Here is a 23,979-nt window from a genome sequence, read left to right on the forward strand (position 1 = left end):
TAATATCATTTTCCGATCATGTATTAGTCATTGAATTTTTAAATGATTGAATGCACTGAGGTTTCGTTTTACGTCAAGGCATGTATAACTTAAGAGATTTTTTCCAGATCTTTGAGAATTTAGATGCTTACATTTATTCATCTTTTAGATGTATTTTTGGCATTTTTTTATTCAAACATCATTTTTTGTACTCCGTGTTGAAGGCCGTACCTTGGCCTATAATCAATTGTTTACTGTTATGAATTGTTATTATAAGGAGAGTTGTCTCATTGGCAATCATACCACATCTTCCTATACCTATAAACTATAAAATCTACTGTTCTAGTATTTAAATAATTTATACTGGCAATGTCATTTACATTTTTCTTTTTTAAGTTTTGTTTCTGACCGAAACTTTTTGTTTTAACTGAGTTAATGATGAGCTCAGCCATATTCAGCACAATTATCGCCGTTCAATCAGAACCGCTTAACGTTTGTAAAACAAAAACAAATCACCTTTACACACATCTTCTTCCTCATCCGATTTGTCGTCACAATCTGGGTATCTGTCGCATATATATGATTTATAAATGCATTGCATGCCATCATCACATTTCACTTTGCCGCTTTCGCATTCCCATGCTGCAAAACAAAGTTATGCATGTTTACATAAAGTAAATGGTCGAAAGACTTTATAATCGTAGAGTCCTTCAAGTCTGATGAGAAAAATGTGATGAAAATTTTTAACTTGGTTATCATGTGTAAAATCATACAAGTGTTCGGTAAACAGGAAGTAGTCGAGTGATGAATCTGAAAACGCATCACACAGTATAGCTGACTTATATAAATCCTGAAACCAAATTTCAGAAATCCTTGTATTGTAGTTCCTGAGAAAAATGTGACGAAAATTTTCAACTTGGCTATCATGTGTAAAATCATACAAGTGTTCGGTAAACAGGAAGTTGTCTAGTGATGAATCTAAAAACGCATCACACAGTATAGCTGACTTATATAAATCCTGAAACCAAATTTCAGAAATCCTTGTATTGTAGTTCCTGAGAAAAATGTGACGAAAATTTTCAACTTGGCTATCATGTGTAAAATCAGACAAGTGTTCGGTAAACAGGAAGTTGTCAAGTGATGAATCTGAAAACGCATCACACGGTATGGCTGACATATATAAATGTTGATACCAAATTACAGAAAGGGTGGATGTGTAGTTCCTGAGAAAAATGTGACGAAAGTTTCATGGGACGGACTGACTGACGGACTGATGGACGGACGGACTGACGGACGGACTGACAGACAGAGGTAAAACAGTATTACCCCCCCCCCTTTTTTTTTTAAAGCGGGGGTATAAAAATGATTTTAATTTAACAAAAAATCAAGATTCATTATTTGAAATATTTGTTGATTTTAAAGTCAGAAACAGGTGGATATTCATATTGGTTTCAAATATCAAAATAGCTTTAATATATCTGTACAAATGAACATAAGCAAAAAGTAATTAGTTGCAATTACCTTTACATGTCACTGGATCTTCATCAGACTCATCATAACAGTCCGTAAGACCATTACAAACATGATCTAAGTTTATACATTGATGATTGTCAGCACACTTTGTCTTGCCGGGTTCACAAATTCTAGCTGCAATTGACGTATAATGTCTTCACAATACAACACATTATCAGTTTCTCTTCCTCATAAAATTATAAACTAATCAAATTTATAAGTAAGAACTAAATAAGTATTACAATTATCTACGTTGCAAACATGAACACTTAGAATCAACCCTGCTTAAACAAAAACAAAAAATAAAAATGTTAAATACTTAAATGAAACCCTTCATATGCAATGTTTAATAAAAGTAGTGTTCATTACCACAAATGACTCCTGAATTACATAATGAACAACAGAAGCATCATAGCAATAATGATTTTCGGGTCAAAAATACAGTTCGAGAAGAAATCTTATTTCCTTCAATATAGCCAATTCTCATTTTTTGGATGTTAAATCAGAAATTATATTTTGCGAACCGATTAATGCCAGTAATATTTGAATAGCACTGCTAATTTATTCGTGTACAGAACTTACATTTGTATATTAGATTAAAAATCACAGGTCCGGTTAAACTGCTGGTAAATGTTTTGTCTTTGAAGGTTGCAACTGTATTAGGGGCAGTACTATGCATTGACAGGTTATAACTTTGATAATATCATTTTCCGATCATGTATTAGTCATTGAATTTTTAAATGATTGAAAGCACTGAGGTTTCGTTTTACGTCAAGGCATGTATCACTTAAGAGATTTTTTCCAGATCTTTGAGAATTTAGATGCTTACATTTATTCATCTTTTAGATGTATTTTTGGCATTTTTTTATTCAAACATCATTTTTTGTACTCCGTGTTGAAGGCCGTACCTTGGCCTATAATCAATTGTTTACTGTTATGAATTGTTATTATAAGGAGAGTTGTCTCATTGGCAATCATACCACATCTTCCTATACCTATAAACTATAAAATCTACTTTACTAGTATTTAAATAATTTATACTGGCAATGTCATTTACATTTTTCTTTTTTAAGTTTTGTTTCTGACCGAAACTTTTTGTTTTAACTGAGTTAATGATGAGCTCAGCCATATTCAGCACAATTATCGCCGTTCAATCAGAACCGCTAAACGTTTGTAAAACAAAAACAAATCACCTTTACACACATCTTCTTCCTCGTCCGATTTGTCGTCACAATCTGGGTATCTGTCGCATATATCTGATTTATAAATGCATTGCATGCCATCATCACATTTCACTTTGCCGCTTTCGCATTCCCATGCTGCAAAACAAAGTTATGCATGTTTACATAAAGTAAATGGTCGAAAGACTTTATAATCGTAGAGTCCTTCAAAACTAATTTGATATTGACATAGCCATGGCGTTGTCAGTTTGTTTTAGATTGATGAGTTTGACTATCCCTTTGGTATCTTGCGTCCCTCTTTCAAGACCCTTTAATTCATTTACAGAGTTGCAGTTTATATACAGTCTTAAACATGTAGTTTATATACAGCGTAACAGAAGGACAGTTTTAATATAGCTTTACGGATGTACAGTTTATATACAGCTTTACAAATGTACATTTGATATGCATCTTTAGAACTGTACATCAAGATTACTTGTACTTAAGTAGCTGTGTAGCCTCATAAGCTTTCTGGTATTCTCATAGGATTCCTGATAGTCACATGCATGTATTTGGAACCATAACTGGATGTGTGTGATATCGAGCAAGGGGTCTATACTTTGCTTCTTTTCAGCACGCTGAAGGGGATTGGATAAGGCATTGAGGTATTTGTTTTATCTTAACTGAGCAGATTCCCAAATAGCCAAATTAAATGATGAATATGAAATAGTAAAAAGTTATAACCATTTAAACGTCAAAACCCGCTGCAGTTGTTTGCACCTGTCCTAAGTCAGGAATCTGATGTCCAGAAGTTGATGTGGTTCATACGTGTTTCGTATTTCTTGTTGTTGATATATACTGTCTATATTCCACCGAGAAGGCTAAATGGACACAAAACAAAACTGACACTTCGAAATTTTACCTGGACACATATTTTCATCCTCATCAGACTTATCAAAACAATCTGTGTATCTGTTACAGAGTTGTGATTCATAGATACATTGTATGCCATCATCACATTTCACTTTGCTGCTTTTACATTCTCTTGCTGCAGAACAATATTATGCATGTTTACATCAAGTAAATTGTCGATATACTTATCATACCCTTATTTTATTTAGCGGACTCGTCTGTTGACAATACATAAAGTAGGAAGATGATAAAATCATAATTTATTACAGAAAACAGGTAAAAAGATTAGTGCATTATTTGTACATGATTAAGGCCGTTATATTTCTTGTCTGAAATATTTTACATTGTCTTTTCGGTGTCTTTTGTAGCTGACTATGTGGTATGGGCTTTGCTCATTGTTGAATGCCGTACAGTTACCAATAGTTGTTAATTTCTGTGTCATGTTTTGTATCTTGTGGAGAGTTGTCTCATTGGCAATTATACCACATCTTTTTTTTTATAGTTTTAATATGTTTGTACATACACGACATGAACAATAGACAAAACCAACCTAAACCTGATTTAATAAGGAGATAAACATCACATAAACGTTTCAATAATACGTGTTTCTAGAATACCTTATAATTGGTTTCAGATAATTTGAGTTGAGGATCATTTAGGATTTACGTGTCTGTTAATTTTAGGCACAAATGGAAAAGTCCAATGAATACCTTGAGCGTATATACATAATTTTATTTTTGAAAACAGTTTATCTAAATACTTTAATCTTTCTATGCAAGTAAACCCATAATCGACTTTTGCACATCTCATGATAGTCACTATCAATATGCCTATATTTTATCAAAAAAAAAATACCAAACATATAAACCTTCAACTACAACCCTTCATTAAAACAACTAAATGCTTAAAAAATGCTGTAATGTGAGTACTTCACCTTTACACATATCTTCGTCTTCGTCAGATTTGTCATTGCAATGTATGTGTCTGTCACATAGGTCTTTTTCATGAATACATTCTATGCCATCATCACATTTCATATAGCCATGTCTACATTCCCTTGCTGCAAAACAATATTTAAAGTTCAGATAAATGGTCGAAAGACTTTACTTGATAATTTCCTTCAAAACTAATTTGATGTATTATTTAGGAACCCTTAATTCATTTTCTCGATGTTGCCTATTGACGGTATACACAGTAGAATTGCAAACTTCATCATCCTTGACTGGAATCATAGGAAACAGTTTTAATATGTCTGCACACGATTATGACAATACATTAACGAGAATCTTATTATAACAACCTAGACTCTATCAAATGAACATTATGTTATCGTTTAAATAATTTGTGTTATGTATACTGCAAAAGCAGAAACTTTCGTGACAGATTTCGTTTGGTTTATTTCGAAGAAAGAATATATCCACAAAATTAAAACTCCAACAAAAATTTAACCTTCATATAAAATTTGAAAAGACATATTTTCACTTTTTATTTCATTCTGATTATCTGAATTTCAGCTGAATCTGTTATAACCCTTATATGTAGATAACACTTAAATAACGATTAAGCAGTTAGTTGTTAAGGATGTACACCTCTGAGGGGCCAAAAATGTCAAAAATTAAACTTTTTTCTAAACCTGATTTTTTGGTTAATATAACTGTACAAAAATAGTTGGTGAAGAAAAAATCATATGGTGGTTCGCTTCTTTTTTTTTGCTAGGGCCCTTTGCAAGTACCCGATGTTGATGGTCTTCCCATTTTTCATCAATTTTTACCAATTTTTAGGGCTATTATCACGATAAAAAATCACACTTCCACTATTAAACTTTTGTTCATACTCTCAATAAAGATAAAGTGGACCAATCTGAATAAATGAGTAAACAACTATAGGTAGGTGTTATAATAAGAAAGTTTCATCATATTTTGATGCTTTTTCGTGTCAAATTTACCATGTCAATTTTGTAAATTTGTGATTTTTCTCTGTTTAAAGAACAAAATGCATATTATTTTAACTCCTTTGATATAAATGATTAAAAAAATACATATCTAAAAATTTGAAAAGAAAAAGTTATATGGGATGTTTATGTTTCTGGTAAAATCATGTTTTGTTCCCCTCACCCATTTTTCTCAAACTTTCGGCTAAAAAGACTGACTTGATAAGTAATAAGATTTGAAAATATCATTACTCAAAAACAACTTATTTGAAATACACACTTCTTTGGCAGAGTTAAGTTTGATTATGATAATTATCAAATTCATTGCTATTTTTCACTTGTATCGCATGTTTTGGAAATAATTTCAGAACGAGATTTCAATGAGACTGAATGAGACTGAAACGTCAGAAGAATACATCCTTAAGGGAGTTCGCTTCTCAATTTAAAAAAAAACTTTTCATAACACTATATTACATCGATAGGGGATTAAAAAAGGAATCCAAAGAGCAAAAAAATCTATAGGTCACCGTGTTTGTCTTCGAGATATAAGCCATTGAAGTTTTGGCTGGAAAATATTCTCTCTTGACTTTTCACAGCTTTATCATTGACAAGTTTAACGTATTAATCAACACCATACCACAAAAGCATAAGAGCAAATAGATAAAATAAGCAAAACCTTAATTTCTAGACGGTTTCTCGTTGATTTGAATTTTTGTAAAGAATTTTTCATTGATTACATATTTGATTTAAGGAACAATCCTTGAAAAATTACTGAGTGTGCATTCTCATCTGAAATTGAACCATACCAATTGCATTATTCATGAATTATTTTACATATTAATGTTCGTGAAGCTCAGTCTTTAGTGTTCTATGTCGTGTTTTTCTTATCTGGTTTTAATTTTTCGGTCTTCTTTCTTGTTTACCATTGCCCTGTCAGACTTTTTTCGACTTATGAGTTTAAATGTTATTTTGCAGCTTAGAATATTTCGACTCATTTCAATATCGTTAATAAAGAAATATTTTAGATTGTCTTTCATAGTCATAACGATGAACTGTGTTTGTCTCCGTTGTTAGGTCAGACATTTCTGCTGTCAACGGTGATATCAACAGGAAGAATAGGGTAATATAGGATTGGAATAAACAGAATAAGATAACATCGATGTAAGATGTATATCAGTCCATGTACAGACACATTTTAGAAGGAACAGTTTCTTGAACGACTAAAGATATCATTCAATGCATTCAAATTGTAAAACTGTAAAATACTCAAACAAACTTAAATTAATATATATCGTATATTTTCCTATTAAAGTACAAACACTATCTCGAAATAAACATAATGTTGAAGGCCGTACGGTGACCTATAGTGGTTAATGTCTGTGTCCTTTTTTGTCTCTTGTGGTCCTTGGGTCTCATTGCCAATCCTACCGCATCTTCTTTTTTATATAATGATACAATGCATAGGATGTTGTAGATTCGTGGAACAATGTGTAATGATTATTAATATATTTGACACAACTTTAACATGTACATGTATAAGATTAACCAATTCTTGATCTCAGTTTCGCACATTAATCTCTTGATTACGGATGCTATCGAGTACATGCTGTATTAATAACGAAAAAGGGGTAACGACTTGTGTATGCTTCAACAATTTCAAATTACGTAAATATCAGGCCTTGAAGTCCTAAAACTTTTGATTCGGTTTTGTGTACTCATACTCCTAAATCAACCAATCAAAATGCTGGATTTCATGTTTCGAGCATGATTTTTGTGCTCCGAGCACTTGTCAAAGTTATATTACTTCAATCACAGGTTTGTTACAAAAATGTTTTGTTTTTTTTTCTTATTTCATAATCAGTAAGTAAAATATTAAAAGTACCTTTGCATGTTTCTGGATCTTCATCAGACACATCTCTACAGTCCACATATCCATTACACACACTGTCTATGTTAATACATTGAGTATTGTCTGCACACTTTTTCTCACCAGGTTTGCAAATTTCAGCTGCAATTGATGTTTACAGTCATCACAATACAACACATGATCAATTCCTCCCCTTTTCCACATAATTTTTAAATTTTTAAGTAAGAACGAACTTATTGATACAATTCAGATGTAGCTTGCAAATATGAACACTACAAATTAACCCCGTTTAAACAGCAAAACAAACTTTTTTTAAATCTTGAATACGTAAATGAAACCCTTCATATACAGTATTTGATATAGATAGTGTTCACTCCTAATTAACTAAGAGTCGCAAATAGCTCATTAATTACAAAATAACAACGAGTTCAAGGAAACACCATAACAATATTGATTTGCCTGTCGAAAATACAGATAGAGATAAAATCTTACTTCCCACAACATAGCCATCTGTTTTCGGATGTTAATTCAGACAATATACTTTGCTAATGCTAGAAATATTTGAACAGCACTGATAGCTACTCATCGTGTATAACACTTATTTGAGTTTAAAAACCACACTAATCACATTAGTGAATGTTAACTTTTGTCTTCGAGGATGGACTGTATTATTCGTTGTCATGACATAACTTCATAAGATCATTGTCCGATCATTTGTTGATCATTGAACTTTCAAATGATTTGAAACTCGAAGGTTCTGTCTTACCTCAAGGTATATATTAAGTCATCAGATTGATGCAAATAGAAATACTTCTTTAAAAACCCCCAGATTGGACGAGAACGGGCACTAATACATCCCCACAACAAAAAGACACTGAGTACAGATCTTGGACTAATCGTAGTTACTGACATCTAGTTCAAAGCCAATAACATTGCAATTCAAATAAAATATATAAAAATGTTATCCTATTAAAGGTTTTAATATCAATTTAATTCGACAACAAACAGACACGCTATAATAAGTTTGTGTATCTTTAAATACAATTAAATCCATCACCTCAAACCGACAAAATATTAACCATCTCGTAAAGCGTCACGACCATTCACATCTTTATCAGAATCATACCATATATGTGGCCGTCATACATAAATTATATATCCGAAACTCATCAAAGATACAAAGCGTATAATTGCGTACGCCAGACGAGTGCTTCGTTTAAAAAAAAACAAGACCATCATATCAAAACAGTTAAAAAGGCAAAAGAAAATCCTGAAGTTGAAGATAAATAAACTCATTCCGGGGTTATGATTAAATTCATAATTTTAGAATTCAACTAGCGAAATCAATGTATCACTAGTAATTTTTTAAGTCATGGATTTTGTTTTCTTCAATAACTTTAAATTTTTACTAAACAATTTCATAGATACAGAGATCTCGTGTGCTGCGGGTAGAAACCCTATTTCGACGGAATAGCACATCCTAAATTTTACGGGGATTTTTTAACCGGGCCCGGACTTGAATGGAGAGTTATCTCATTGGCAGTCAAGTCAGATCTTACTATTTATATTAACTCTGCAACATTTAGTACGTGCCTATCTAAAGTCAGTTCTGTGGTTGTCTTAGATTCATGTCAGTCACATTTGTTTGTCGTAAATTGTTTTGTTATGAATTAGACCGTTAGCTTTCTCAAATAGAATTTTTTAATTTCTTTCATGTCGGGGCCTTTTATAAACAATTAAACTTAAAGGGTTTCTCATGATGGATGGCCGTACGGTTGTTTGTAGTTGCTGATATTCATTTCAGCTTTGAGGGAGGGTTGTCTTATTGGCAGTTAGTTCACAACTCTATTCATCTTTGTTAATCTTATTATACAAACGGTTTTAATTTAACAAAAATCAAGATTGATTATTTAAATTTTTTGTTGATTTTAAAGTCAGAAACAGGTGGATATTCATAGTGGTTTCAAATATCAAAATTGCTTTAATATATCTGTACAAATGAACATAAGCAGTAAGTAATTAGTTACAATTACCTTTACATGTCACTGGATCTTCATCAGACTCATCATAACAGTCCGTAAGACCATTACAAACATGATTTAAGTTTATACATTGATGATTGTCAGCACACTTTGTCTTGCCGGGATCACAAATTCTAGCTGCAATTGACGTATAATGTCTTCACAAAACAACACATTATCAGTTTCTCTTCCTCATAAAATTATAAACTAATCAAATTTATAAGTAAGAACTAAATAAGTATTACAATTATCTACGTTGCAAACATGAACACTTAGAATCAACCCTTCTTAAACAAAAACAAAAATTAAACATGTTAAATACTTAAATGAAACCCTTCATATGCAATGTTTAATAAAGTAGTGTTCATTACTACACATATCTCCTGAATTACATAATGAACAACAGAAGCATCATAGCAATAATGATTTTCGGGTCAAAAATACAGGTCGAGAAGAAATCTTATTTCCTTTAATATAGCCAATTCTCATTTTGTGGAAGTTAAATCAGAAAGTATATTTTGCGAACCGATTAATGCGAGTAATATTTGAACAGCACTGCTAATTTATTTGTGTACAGAACTTACATTTGTATATTAGCTTAAAAATCACAGGTCCGATTAAACTGCTGCTGAATGTTTTGTCTTTGAAGGTAGCAACTGTATTTGGGGCAGTACTATGCATTGACAGGTCATAACTTTGATAATATCATTTTCCGATCATGTATTAGTCATTGAATTTTTAAATGACTGAAAACAATGAGGTTTTGTTTGACGTCAAGGCATGTGTAACTTAAGAGATTTTTTCCAGATCTTTGAGAATCTAGATGCTTACATTTATTCATCTTTTAGGTGTATTTTTGGCATATTTTGATTCAAACATCATTTTTTTGTACTCAGTGTTGAAGATCGTACCTTGGCCTTTAATCAATTGTTTACTTTTATGAATTGTTATTTGGAAGGAGAGTTGTCTCATTGGCAATCATACCACATCTTCCTATACCTATAAACTATAGAATCTACTTTACTAGTATTTAAATAATTTATACTGGCAATGTCGTTTAAATTTTTCTTTTTTAAATTTTGTTTCTCGCCGAAACTTTTAATCAAATCAAATTGATAATTTGTTGTTTTAACTGAGTTAATGATGAGCTCAGCCAGATTCAGTACAATTATCGCCGTTCAATCAGAACCGCTAAATGTTTGTAAAACAAAAGCAAATCACCTTTACACACATCTTCGTCCTCATCCGATTTGTCGTTACATTCTGTGTATCTGTCGCATATTTTTGATTTATAAATGCATTGCATGCCATCATCACATTTCACTTTGCCGCTTTCACATTCCCATGCTGCAAAACGAAGTTATGCCTGCTTACATAAAGTTAATGGTCGAAAGACTTATAATCGTAGAGTTCTTCAAAACTAATCTGATGTGACATTTCAAGACCCTTCAATTCATTTACAGAGTTGCAGTTTATATACAGTTTTAAACATGTACAGTTTATATACAGCGTAACAGAATGACAGTTTAAATATAGCTTTACGGATGTACAGTTTGTATACAGCTTAACAAATGTACATTTGATATGCATCTTTAGAACTGTACATCAATATTATACATTATTATAATAAGCTTTCTGATATTCTCATAGGATTCCTGGTAGTCTCATGCATGTATTTGGAACCATAATTGGATGTGTGTGATGCCAAGCAAGGGGTCTATACTTTGCTTCTTTTCAGTACCTTGGAGGGTCTTGGATAAGGCATGGAGGCATTTTTCTTTATCTTAATTGAGCAGATTCCCAAATAGCCAAATTAAGTGATGAATATGAAATAGTAAAAAGTTATAACCATTAAAACGTCAAAACCCGCTGCAGTTGTTTGCACCTGTCCTAAATCAGGAATATGATGTTCAGAAGTTGATGTGGTTCATACGTGTTTTTTTTTCTCTCGTTGTTGATATCAGACCGTTCATTTTCCTGTTTGAATGCTTTTACACTAGATTAGTTTGGGCCCTTAATAGCTTGCTGTTCGGTGTGAGCCAAGGCGCTGTGTTCAATACCGTACTTTGACCTATACTGGTTTACTTTAAAGAATTGTGACATAGATGGACAGTTGTCTCAATGGCACTCATATCCGTCTCCTTACATCCGTTATGGTTCATTTATGATTTTTGTTTAATTCATCTACGCTATACATGTACTTACACAGAAATTTGATATGTGTTGATTACAATTAATATTGTTAAATGTGTTCTATTTTTTTTTTTAAATTGGTCCGTTAGTTTTCTCGTTTGAATTGTTTAACATTTGTCATTTCGTAACCTGTTATATATTATCATGCGGTGTGGGCTTTGCTAATAGTTGAAGGCAGTAGATTGACTTTTAGTTGTTAATGTATCTGTCATTAAGGTCTCTTGCGAAGAGTTGTCACATTGGCAATTATACAAATTCTTCTTTTTCATATATGCTTTATTTTACATATCATAAGTCAAATAGAGAGTTCTGAAGTAAATCAAAAGCATTAAAATATTGTTTAGATTAAATGTACTAGGCATTCATTACGTTTGACTCTGAGGATTTTGTCATGAGGGACATATTTTGACAACATTACAACAAATTTCAAAAAAGTATATTTACAATTTGTACTAATACCAATCATGGAACAAATTAGAGTTAAGACTACTCAGGACCATTTATAAGGACTTTGCATACATAATATGACGTGTAGTTGTACCTTAGTTGGTTTAGAAGCAATTACCGTTATAATACAAAACAATCGACCCCTTGAATGATGTACAACTCGAAATAAAACGCATCGGGTAAAGTTAATGGTAACATAAAAATAAAATTCCATTAAATATGTCACAGTGTTAAAATCTCTTAAGATAATACCTCTGCAAAAGTCGGGATCTTCATCTGATCTGTCTGTACAATGTTCATATCCGTCACACAAACGGTGTTCAGCAATACATTGTAACCCGTCAGCACACTTATGTTGCTTATCAATGCAGGTAAAATCTAATCATATTCATATAACATATAATATATAATAGAATAGAATGATTAATCATCAGTATCTGAATACAATGAGATTATTCAAAAACATGTACATGTACTTATTTTGGAACCGATTTTTTTTTTAGTTCTAATGAATTTGTCTGAACGTAGGAAACACTATTCAGATATTTTGTATTAAAATCTTAATATAACTTAAATATTAAATGCATGTGGAAGAAGTTATGTTAAAGTTTTGTTCTGTATGTTTTTTCCTTCGACTCTTGCATTAACGACAACATTGAAATTCGATTTTGACATACCAACATTGTATTTAATTGTTTTCTAACAAATCACTAAATATAATCATCCAACTATCTTTATTCCACCGAAAAGGCTAAATGGACACAAAACAAAACTGACACTTCGATATTTTACCTGTACACATATCTTCATCCTCATCAGACTTATCAACACAATCTATGTTTACGTTACAGAGTTGTGATTCATAGATACATTGTATGCCATCATCACATTTCACTTTGCTGCTTTTACATTCCCTTGCTGCAGAACAATATTATGCATGTTTACATAAAGTAAATTGTCGATATACTTATCAAACCCTTATTTCATTTAGCGGACTCGTCTGTTGACAATACATAAAGTAGGAAGATGAAAAAATCGTATTTTTTTTACAGAAAACAGGTAAAAAAATTAATGCATTATTTCTACATGATTAAGGCCGTTAGTTGTCTTGTCTGAAATATTTTACATTGTCTTTTCGGTGTCTTTTATAGCTGACAATGTGGTATGGGCTTTGTTCATTGTTGAAGGCCGTACAGTTACCAATAGTTGTTAATTTCTGTGTCATGTTTGGTCTCTTGTGGAGAGTTGTCTCATTGGCAATAATACCACATCTTTTTTTTATAATTTTAATATGTCTGCACATACACGACATGAACAATAAACAAAACCAACCTAAACTTTATTTTATAAGGAAATAAACATCACATAAACGTTTCAATAATACGTGTTTCTAGAATACCTTATTATTGGTTTCAGATAATTTGAGTTGAAGATCATTGCGGATATACGTGTGTGTTAATTTTAGGCACAAATGGAATAGTCCAATGAATACCTTGAGCGTATTCATAATTTTATTTTTGAAAACAGTTTATCTAAATGCTTAAATATTGCTATGCAAGTAAACCCATAATCGACTTTTGCACATTTCATGATAGTCACTATCAATATGCCTATATTTTATCAAAAAAAAAAACCCAAACATATAAACCTCCGACTACAATCCTTCATTAAAACGACTAAATGCTTAAAAAACAAAACTGAAATGTGAGTACTTCACCTTTACACATATCTTCGTCTTCGTCAGATTTGTCATTGCAATGTATGTGTCTGTCACATAGGTCTAATTCATGAATACATTGTATGCCATCATGACATTTCATATAGCCATAATTACATTCTCTTGCTGCAAAACAATATTTAAAGTTCAGATAAATGGTCGAAAGACTTTACTTGATAATTTCCTACAAAACTAATTTGATGTATTATTTAGGAACCCTTAATTCATTTTTGCGATGTTGCCTATTGACGGTATACACAGTAGAATTGCAAACTTCATCATCCTTGACTGGAATCATAGGAAACAGTTTTAATATGTCTGCACACGTTTATGACAATACATTAACGAGAATCTTATTATAACAACCTAGACTCTATCAAATGAACATTATGTTATCGTTTAAATAATTCGTGTTATGTATACTGAAACAGCAGAAACTTTCGTGAGAGATTTCAATTGGTTTATTTCGAAAAAAGAATATATCCACAAAATTAAAACTCCAACAAAAATTTAATCTTCATATAAAATTTGAAAAGACATATTTTCACTTTTTATTTCATTCTGATTATCTGAATTTCAGCAGAATCTATTATTACCCTTATATGTAGATAACACTTAAATAACGATAAAGCAGTCCGTTGATGGTGAAGAAAAAATCATCTGGTGGTGCGCTTCGTTTTTTGCTAGGGCCCATTGAAAGTACCCAATGTTGATAATTTTCCCATTTTTCATCAATTTTTACCCATTTTAGGGCTATTATCATGATAAAAAATCACACTTCTACTATTAAACTTTTGTTCATACTCTCAATAAAGATGAAGTGGACCAATCTGAATAAATTCAACTAAAAAAAACTATAGGTAGGTGTTAATATAAGAAATTTTTTATCATATTTTGATGTTTTTTCGTGTCAAATTTATCATGTTGTCAATTTCGTCAATTTGTGATTTTTCTCTGTTTAAAGAACAAAATGCATATTATTATAACTCCTTTGATATAAATGATTGAAAAAATGCATATCTAGAAATTTGAAAAGAAAAAGTTATATGGGATGTTCATGTTTCTGATAAAATCATTTTTTGTACCCCTCAGCCATTTTTCTCAAAATTTCGGCTGAAAAGACTGACTTGCTAAGTAATAAAATTTGAAAATTTCATTACTCAAAAACTACTTATTGGAAATACACAATTCTTTCACAGAGTTAAGTTTGATTATGAAAATTATCAAATTCATTGCTATTTTCCACTTGTATCGCATGTTTTGGAAATAATTTCAGAACGAGATTTCAATGAGACTGAATGAGACTGAAACGTCAGAAGAATACATCCTTAAGGGAGTTCGCTTCTCAGTTTAAAAAAAATAACTTTTCAAAACACTATATTACATCGATAGGGGATTAATAAAGGAATCCAAAGAGCAAAAAAATATATAGGTCACCGTGTTTATTTTCGAGATATACGCCATTGAAGTTTTGGCTGGAAAATATTCTCTCTTGACTTTGCATAGCTTTATCATTGACAAGTTTAAGTTCTCAAAAACTATTAAAAAATAATCAAAATTTTATAAGACTTGTTTCAGATTGCTTATTATTATACATGTAAAAGATTTACAAAAAGAAAAATGGGGGGTCACCGGGCAATTTTTTCAAGGCTAAAACCAGAGAATTTCGAAAATCTGACAAAAAATCCAAAACATGACAACCCAGCTTCCTTAAAGTACCTCGACAAAAGTCTGGATCTTCGTCTGACTTATCGTTACATTGTACAAGTCCATTACAGAAACTATCGTATTTATTGACACATTGTTGTCCATCAGCACATTTCCTGAGCCAATCAGGGCATATGAATGCTAAATGTAAAAATAAATGAAACATCTGTAAAATATTACATTAATATATGGTTTTAAAACATGTTGTTACAGTTGTAGTAGATATTGTTCGATAATTAAAGATAAAAAGACATGATTGTAAAATAATAGCCATCAATAATTAGCAAAATCCAAATAACACAATAAGCTGTAAGTCGAAATTTAAATCCATGATTCTTTCGACACACAATTACACACCAATAAACTTAAAACGCGATAAACAAGAACAGGATTTTTACCAGAATCAAGAACGTTTTCGTTTATATTTAATTCTAATGAACACTTTTTCCTTCCTAGTTGAAACAAAGTATTAAGTTTACTTTTTGTTTTATCGCAATTATAGATTTATATTAGCAGTTGCTTGTACTATCTAAAATGGTTCGCCTTCTCACTCTTTTTCTTTTTAAATGGTTGGCAGTTGATCCCTCGATATTGTTTTTTCCGTTTTTTATTTCCTTTGGGAACGCAAAATCATGCTTATTTTTTTTCAAAAGTGGAAGCGTATTTATTAGTTTTTAACATACTTTTATATCCTCAACATTATCATAGTTATAGATATTTATTTTTTCAATCTGCATAACATTGAAATCGAGGGTAATTATAAAGCATCAATCTTTTGCATTGATTTTTGATACACGTTAACTTAAATGCAGTTAAAAGTAACACCAAAGGCGACTTGAGGGTACAAATATTTCAGAAAAAAAAATGCATTTATTTTATTATATATATTTTAATTATTACAATATTAATTCTTACATTATGATATATTACAAAATTCAATGAAAACAATCGATTCGTTTTGGTTCCAGATGAATTCAAAAATGTAAATATCATTGAAAAAACTCCAAACTATCTCTGTTTGGTGCAAAGATTAGGATTCGAACTTTTTTACAATTTCATTGCTAGTATACATATGTATAGCTTGATGTTTAGGCTCTATACACATTTTTAGACTGTAAATATGACCTATTTATTTCTTACATCTGCTTCAATCTCAACTTTTGTGGATAGGTGTTTCATTGACAGCCATACCACATCCCATTTCGCTTATTTTTGTTGTAGATAATTTGTTTTTCATTTCTTAGTCTTTATAAAATATATTTATTCCATTATAAATTTTATTTGATGACGAAAATAGGAATACGAAATTATTTGTCAAATGCTATAACTAAGCGAAGTGAAACAACCTTTAATAGTTATGTATATGAGCATTATACATATTTATAAAATATTTCAAATACAAGTAGACATACCATTTGTGACCCAAATTTCATTTATTTCCAAACCTTAAAATCTTATATTTCCACATTTGTCCAGTTCTTTAGTGTCTCTAATGGCAGAACGGACTTTAGAGTCATATGATTAAGTTAACTAAATTATTTAGTTCTCCCACATTGTGAATTATATTTCTTACATCACTATGCTTATTACATTGTAATATAAAATGGTATTCATCTTCAATTGTTGAAATAAAGATGAATTGTTAAAAAAAAAACATTGACATCAGTTATTAAGTTATCGTTCATAGAAGACAGTTATGATTTATATTCTCTTTTCAAAACGTAATATAGTATTAACCACTTGGAGTTTTTCTATATTACTTCTGTAATCTGATTTTGAAGACCCCACGGACGCCACATACTCTTATATGTCTTTTAAGGTATAATGATAGTATTTAAACTCTACTGTTGTAAATGAAAAAAGAAAAATCTCAAAAGCATTTTTTTCTCAATTTGTATCTCAAAAATGGCTTCTTTAAATAAAAAAAGAAGCTTACATAGCAATTTCCTAAGACACAAAATGAAACAAAGGCAAAGTAAACACAAAACTCGTTTTTTATTTTTTTTTTCATAAACTTGAAATTATACCATGCTTAACCGTTATGTTTAATCAACAACAACCATCAATTAATCAATTAGTAATGATCAAAAGACAATTGTTTTTGGATAAGGTTGATTGAACATGATGATTTGGGAAGTTGCAATAAGCCGTTGGTCACGTGCCCAGTGGCTCGCGTTGATTAAAAAATCATTTAACTTCAAAATTACAATATCTATTGATACCAAACTTTATAGATATGAGGTATTTACTCATATCCTCTTATATCCATGTTCTTTGTGATCTTAAAACATCGTGTGTGTGTCCTTAGTGCACTAAGAAGTCATTGGCGGTATTTTCTACACACCGTTTTGTTTTCTCTCTGTTTTGTCTAAATAAAAAGAGTATTTTCTCCATTTATTTTGTACTTTTATATAATTAACGAATACTGTGGTTTTACTTTATACGTGCTGCCAGACGAAAGATCTATATGTGTACTCTAGATGTATTTTTTTTTTTTTGTGGATTGTTTGACGTTTAACACAGAACTTTTTTAAGTGTGATCTATGTAGAAATTCAAACGTACTTAAGAATGAAGGGTGAAAATCGAGGCCTTAAATAAAAATGGTTATCAAAATAGTCACTCAATTGGAACAACATATACATGTGCATTGTCAGAAAATATAATTACGAACTTTGGTATTAAACTGAACAAAAAGAGAGGCGCATCAATCTTTCCTCCTTTTGTCATATAAATGATTGCCGGATTTTGAGATATTACGTAACCAATAGAAAACCTGATAAATTTTACCTGAAAATAGTCACATAAATCCTGCAAAAAGGTTATTATGATTAAATTCATGTCCAATCAGTGATGGAAACAATAATACCAGCAGAACTGATTTGGATGCACGTTTTTTATGAAATCTTACACAAATTTGACTCACTACAATGTACACTCACTAGAAATTTTACCATTTTGGACAGAAACATTCTCATAAAATAATATCAAAGTAATGAAGTACTGAACATCGGATTACTGCAAGTTCTTGTCTCACAAAATAAATCACATATATCTAAACCTATAAGCATGATAAGTGAGGTTAATGTACTATATATACAGAGATGTATTTTTTTCTGAAACAATTTCGTGTGTGGATGATGAATAAATAAATGAAGGTAATTCAACCTCCCTGTAATACATTTATTTATACATATATATTCTACTATTCTAATATTAGTGCAGTTCAAGTTAGATTTGAGAAGGCATTAATATTTTCCAGCAAAACGTTTTGGTATATTCTTCAGCATGCGGTAAAACAATTAAGCACTGACAAAATGACTTATATAATAATGATTAAATTTTGTTGATAGTCATACATGATATTTTGGTTCTTATTTTTTTTTTTGTATGTATACATGTATATATGTTTTTTTTTTCAATATTTTTCTTTTATGCTAGAATGGTCAGTGAACAACCCTGACACAGGCTATTTTTTCAATGTCTGTAGTTTGTTTTGTTGGTTGCTGTTTATCATATATTTGTTTGTTTGTAGCTCGTGTATACTAGTACAAATCAAATTATCATTACTGTTTGGTTTCTTGTCTAAATTTTTTACATTAACTGTGTTAGATGCATCATTACAGGCTGAGCCTTTTATAGGGCGCTCATTATGAAGTTTTAGTTTTTGGTCATTGTTGATATGTGCAGTGACCTTTTATATAGTGACTAACAGGTTAATCACTTGGTCCACATGGTTTCTGGTTGATAGTCGTCTCATCCAAATTCATACCATATCTCCTTAGGCCAAAATAAAAATTATGTTTGTTTCCGCTCCCCAAACCCGGGTCAAAAATAAGCCCCCTGGTCAAAAAATTATTTTCCATAAATAATCGAAATTATTTGTCTTTCCCAAAAATAATCTTTTCTATTTTTGAAAAGTGTTGAAGGCAAAAGGATTGATTATCTCAATAAATACATTCAAATTGAGCACAAACAACTCAAAAGATGCGCTGACTGGACAAGTCAAACCATTCATTTGACCATGCTATGCCAGCCAGTAAAAAAAATATAATTAACCTGCCTTCCTTGTCTGTTTACAAGGGTAGACCTTGGGGATTGGAAGCAGACATTCTTTTAAATGTGGCCTTATTCATGATTCTTTTTAATGAAATTCTGTAATGAGAAGATTTTAGTTGTCTATAAGTATCACATAAACTTTAAATTATCAATAATTCATTAGAATGAAGTCCAGTCAAAATAACCATGCAAAACAGACATGACGGATAATGAACACTTTACAGCTCTTCCATACCCCAAATTTATGGTTAACCGTTTAAAGGAACAGAGAAAATGACTCAACATAAAAACCATGAAAATGGTATCATTGTCAGAATGACACCAGCCAATCAAAAATGTCAAACATGTACACCTTATATTCATTCCATATGCCAAAAATAGTGATCCTATTCATGTACAATGTGGCTGATAGCATTGATGACCTTCTGCTGCTGTCTGCTCTTCAGTCGAGTTGTTGTCTTTTTGACTCATTCCCCATTTCCTGTCTCCATTTTATTGCGAAGTATCTGAGAAACAAACCTAACCATGTTAGCATTGTATTAAATTGAAATGACCTGATCACTTATCCATGAAATAAAGTCAAGGTCAGGTCAACCAAACCTGATAGACAAGTAGACCTTGTAAGATACTCATATACACAAACTAGAGGCTCTCAAGAGCCTGTATCGTTCACCTGACTCTACTTGGGCTTTTAAAATCATATAAAAATAAATAAAATTTGGCTACCAAGTAATAACACTTGGCCAGCACCTCATAAAGAAAGGACTATTCATCCTATGTTGGATTTCATTCAATTCCGTGGTTCTCTAGAAGAAGACTTTTGTATGCATTTCCCAAAGAGTGCTATGTTAAACTAATCCCCCGCTGGCAGCCATCTTGGATGATCGATCAGAGACAAAGTAACAACACTTGATCCACATCTCATAAGGAACTTTCATGCTATGTTTGGTTTCATTCCATTCAGTGGTTCCCTAAAAGATGTCATTTGTATGCATTTCCCATAGGGTCCTATGTTAAACTAAGTCCCCCGCTGGCGGCCATCTTGGATGATGGATCGGCTACAAAGTAACAACACTTGGTCAGCATCTCATAAGGAACATTCATGCCATGTTTGGTTTTATTCCATTTGTGGTCTCTAGAATAAGTTCAAAATGTAAAAAGTTAACGACGACGACGACGACGGAAGACGACGACGGACGACAGACGACGGACGTCAAGTGATGAGAAAAGCTCACTTGGCCCTTCGGGCCAGGTGAGCTAACAATGTATCCAATTACATATATAAAACGTACAGTATAAGACAGCGTTTCACTGATTAAATAACAGTATTTTTTTCATGCAGTCATTGAACCATGACAATGAGGTCAGGTGCAATGGACATATAATGACAGACTGACACATCATAACATATTAGCTACTAGTATCTGAAAACAAGATAAGAAACATTCAGCTCTTTTAGCTTTTAAAATGTAAAGCTTTATAAAAATAGCTTGCATAATCACCCCCAGATTGTAATACCTAGTTTTTGCATACAACCAACTTTCATGACTTTCGTGTAAGGAGAGACAATAAGACGATACTTTGAAGTACATGTATTGTTTAATGTGTTCGACTACTAGTGTAAAAGGCCAGTTTCAGAATGGACAGTAATTTAGAAGATTAACAAAATACATGTAAATACATTCAGACTATTAAAAGTACAGCAAGCTGTCATTTGACTTTAACCAACAACCATTTTAGGGATGTAAAGCTTGTCAAGGTTGTTAAAAACTTCCATCATCATGCATGTGACACTATCTTATAGTGACAGACCGTGACAGACCCCCATGGAAAGTTAAGGAGGTTCAACACTCCCTGGTGGTACATGTAGCCAACAATAGCAATGCCAACATAGAAATTCTTATTGTATCCAAATTCTTATTTTAAATGAATAATTATCAAAGATATGATCATGATGATGCACATCTAGTATTGACATTGACTTGTATTCATTGAAACTATGAATTTTTATTAATCTGATTTTCTGTTCTAAATGAATAACTATCCAAGATAATAATAGAATTAAGATATGATGCACTACTATAATTCCAAGAAAACTATGAATTCTCTTTATTCCAAATTGTTATTAACTTGTTTCAAATGAATAATTATCAAAGGTATGCAATGTCATCAAGAAATGTAGTCTTTCTTATGAAATTCACAATTTCCTTTTTGTCCAATCAGAAAATCCCGTCAACATCATGGCATAATGCTGTTAGCCCTATTTACGTTATTACGCAATAAGTAACACAAAACTATGAATGAATTCACCGTTTCTCAATTTACAGCTACAGGTACAAATAAGGTACCGTATGAGAGTAACTTAGTGACACTATATATTTCCTATATATACATAATATATCTCGCATCATAATCTGGCTGGGAATTATGCTCAAACCAATGTGTAATCTTATCTACAAAAAATATATATACATTAAGAATAAAGCACTGAAACTCATCTAATATTATATTTATTAACTTGTATTTATCTACAAGAAAAAGTAGCGAGACTATTTTTCTTTGAACATGAAAACACTTATTTAAAAGAATATTTTTTTTATTTCTTGAACTATATTTATGTGAATCAACTTTGTAATCAAAATTTATTCAAAAATATCAATAATGATCAAATAATTGTTATGAAAACAAAATGTCAAAGTTATTTGATACTAAAATGGCTTCATTCTGCCAAGAAATATATCTTTTGCATGATTAAATTTTGCTTTAATTAGTTGTTACAAAAATATTTCAAGATCTTTCTCTCGTATATTCAAACAATTGTCAACAAATCATGTGTAAAATTGAGAAAGGACGTTCTGTCCTTTGACTTTTTGTCTTATCAAATTTGTGAACTTCATCAGTCCTGTGACTTTCTGTCCGTTTACCTAAAAAAATATGCTTGCCTTACAGAAAGATTTTTATATTTGTTTTCCCCACATACTGAGTGTTAAACAGGTGTATATAAAATATAAATTTATAAATAAAATAGAGAAACAGCAGCCCAAGACCAAAAACAAGTAAAACAATGTAAAAAGATGACTTTTGACTTATCATGCTCACAGGGCAAACTTTATATAAAAACTGACATATATAGTTCACATGAAAATAAATAGGCCACACTGATTTGTTTAAAAGTTCTTTGGATTGATAATATGAGACACATCTGCGTGCCATGTGCAGAGTGTTATTACCCAACTTTAACATGCTATAATACTTACAGATATTTTTATTTCATTTTGAGAAAAGATGCAACCTCCATAACACTTGTTCAAAATGAATCCTTATTTAGTTACATGATGAAACCGTTACCATCTAATAAATATTCATTTTCAATGCTTTAATACTATAAAATATATTCATGTTTTCTTATCCTGGTTTCCATGACTCAGTAATCATTTGAAAAACATATTAAAAATGCAATCTTGAGCAAGGACCAAATTGAAATAAGTCATTAAATTAATTATTTTTACCATATTTTATATATGTAACTATTTGATTTGTCATGTTTGTACATGTTGTAGTAATATTCAACTTAAATTTTGTCAAATTCTACTTAATGATAGTAATTATTGTACATCACACACCAGCGGCTATACATATATGTACATGTGAAGATTAGTTGGTTATTGGTTATAAAAAAATCCAGTGGCAAATATTTCATGCAAATTTAGGATGTGATAGTTATCAATACATTAATATACAATATGTTAGTACAAATGATTAAGTAATCTTGAAAGGTTATTATATTTTTTTTTCTTTGATGCCTTACAACGCAGGAAGATATCAAAGCAAATATTTAAAACAGCCTTCCAAGACGTCATAATTATTTGGACTATCAACATGAACAATATGTAGGGTTATGTCTTGTAATAGGCAATCCAGCTCAATCAAAACCTTCTGAATGCCCCACATGTTAGGGTTTAACAGTAAGTTAATGAATAGGGGTGGGTCCAACCATTTAAAAGGGCAGATTCAAAGAATGTAGGACAGAAAGTCACAGGACAAAAAGTCACAGGACAAAAAGTCACAATTCAATTTTCTTATTATTTTCTTTGAATAAAACAACGCTTATTTCTACAAAAATGTTTTTTGTATTTTTCTTGAACTATTGTATATAAACGTCTATGTGTACCCTTTCAAAGGAATTGATCTTCAAAAAAAAGGGGGGTTCCAACAAGTGGGTTCCAATCACAGGAACAATGATTTTACAAGGTTGGGTCCATTATACTAGTAAAATAGTCCCGGAACAAGCTCACATACATTCTAACTTAGCCTTTGAACAGGATACTATGCACGAATGTGGTGATAAAGAACGTCGATTCATACATGTATGCACATTTTTCCTTTGAATTTCGAAAACTTGGATCCATGATTATTCTAAGACATGTTTTAACATATTATTCATATCTACTCACCAATTGCAATTTCCAGCTCAGCT

The 23,979-nt window shown here is 31.2% G+C and overlaps 1 protein-coding gene across 20 annotated transcripts in view; it reads right to left on the reverse strand.

Moving 5' to 3' along the window:
• Window positions 1-23,979, reverse strand: part of LOC143044369 (uncharacterized) — a 165,691-nt gene that overhangs the window by 119,071 nt on the left and 22,641 nt on the right. For 13 of the 20 annotated variants that reach the window (XM_076216333.1, XM_076216330.1, XM_076216331.1 and 10 more), the window contains 12 exons: window positions 15,458-15,586; window positions 13,739-13,864; window positions 12,814-12,939; window positions 12,274-12,399; window positions 10,603-10,728; window positions 9,394-9,519; window positions 7,376-7,501; window positions 4,498-4,623; window positions 3,574-3,699; window positions 2,685-2,810; window positions 1,501-1,626; window positions 496-621 (listed from right to left, as the gene is read on the reverse strand). In XM_076216333.1, the coding sequence (XP_076072448.1) occupies window positions 496-621; window positions 1,501-1,626; window positions 2,685-2,810; window positions 3,574-3,699; window positions 4,498-4,623; window positions 7,376-7,501; window positions 9,394-9,519; window positions 10,603-10,728; window positions 12,274-12,399; window positions 12,814-12,939; window positions 13,739-13,864; window positions 15,458-15,586 (1,515 nt within the window). The remainder of the gene's footprint in view (window positions 1-495; window positions 622-1,500; window positions 1,627-2,684; window positions 2,811-3,573; window positions 3,700-4,497; window positions 4,624-7,375; window positions 7,502-9,393; window positions 9,520-10,602; window positions 10,729-12,273; window positions 12,400-12,813; window positions 12,940-13,738; window positions 13,865-15,457; window positions 15,587-23,979) is intronic. The other 7 variants (XM_076216328.1, XM_076216329.1, XM_076216337.1 and 4 more) reach the window with 7 other exon arrangements.

The sequence above is a fragment of the Mytilus galloprovincialis genome, chromosome 9 (genome assembly GCF_965363235.1).
Source record: "Mytilus galloprovincialis chromosome 9, xbMytGall1.hap1.1, whole genome shotgun sequence".
In the NCBI taxonomy this organism is placed as follows: Eukaryota; Metazoa; Mollusca; class Bivalvia; order Mytilida; family Mytilidae; genus Mytilus; species Mytilus galloprovincialis.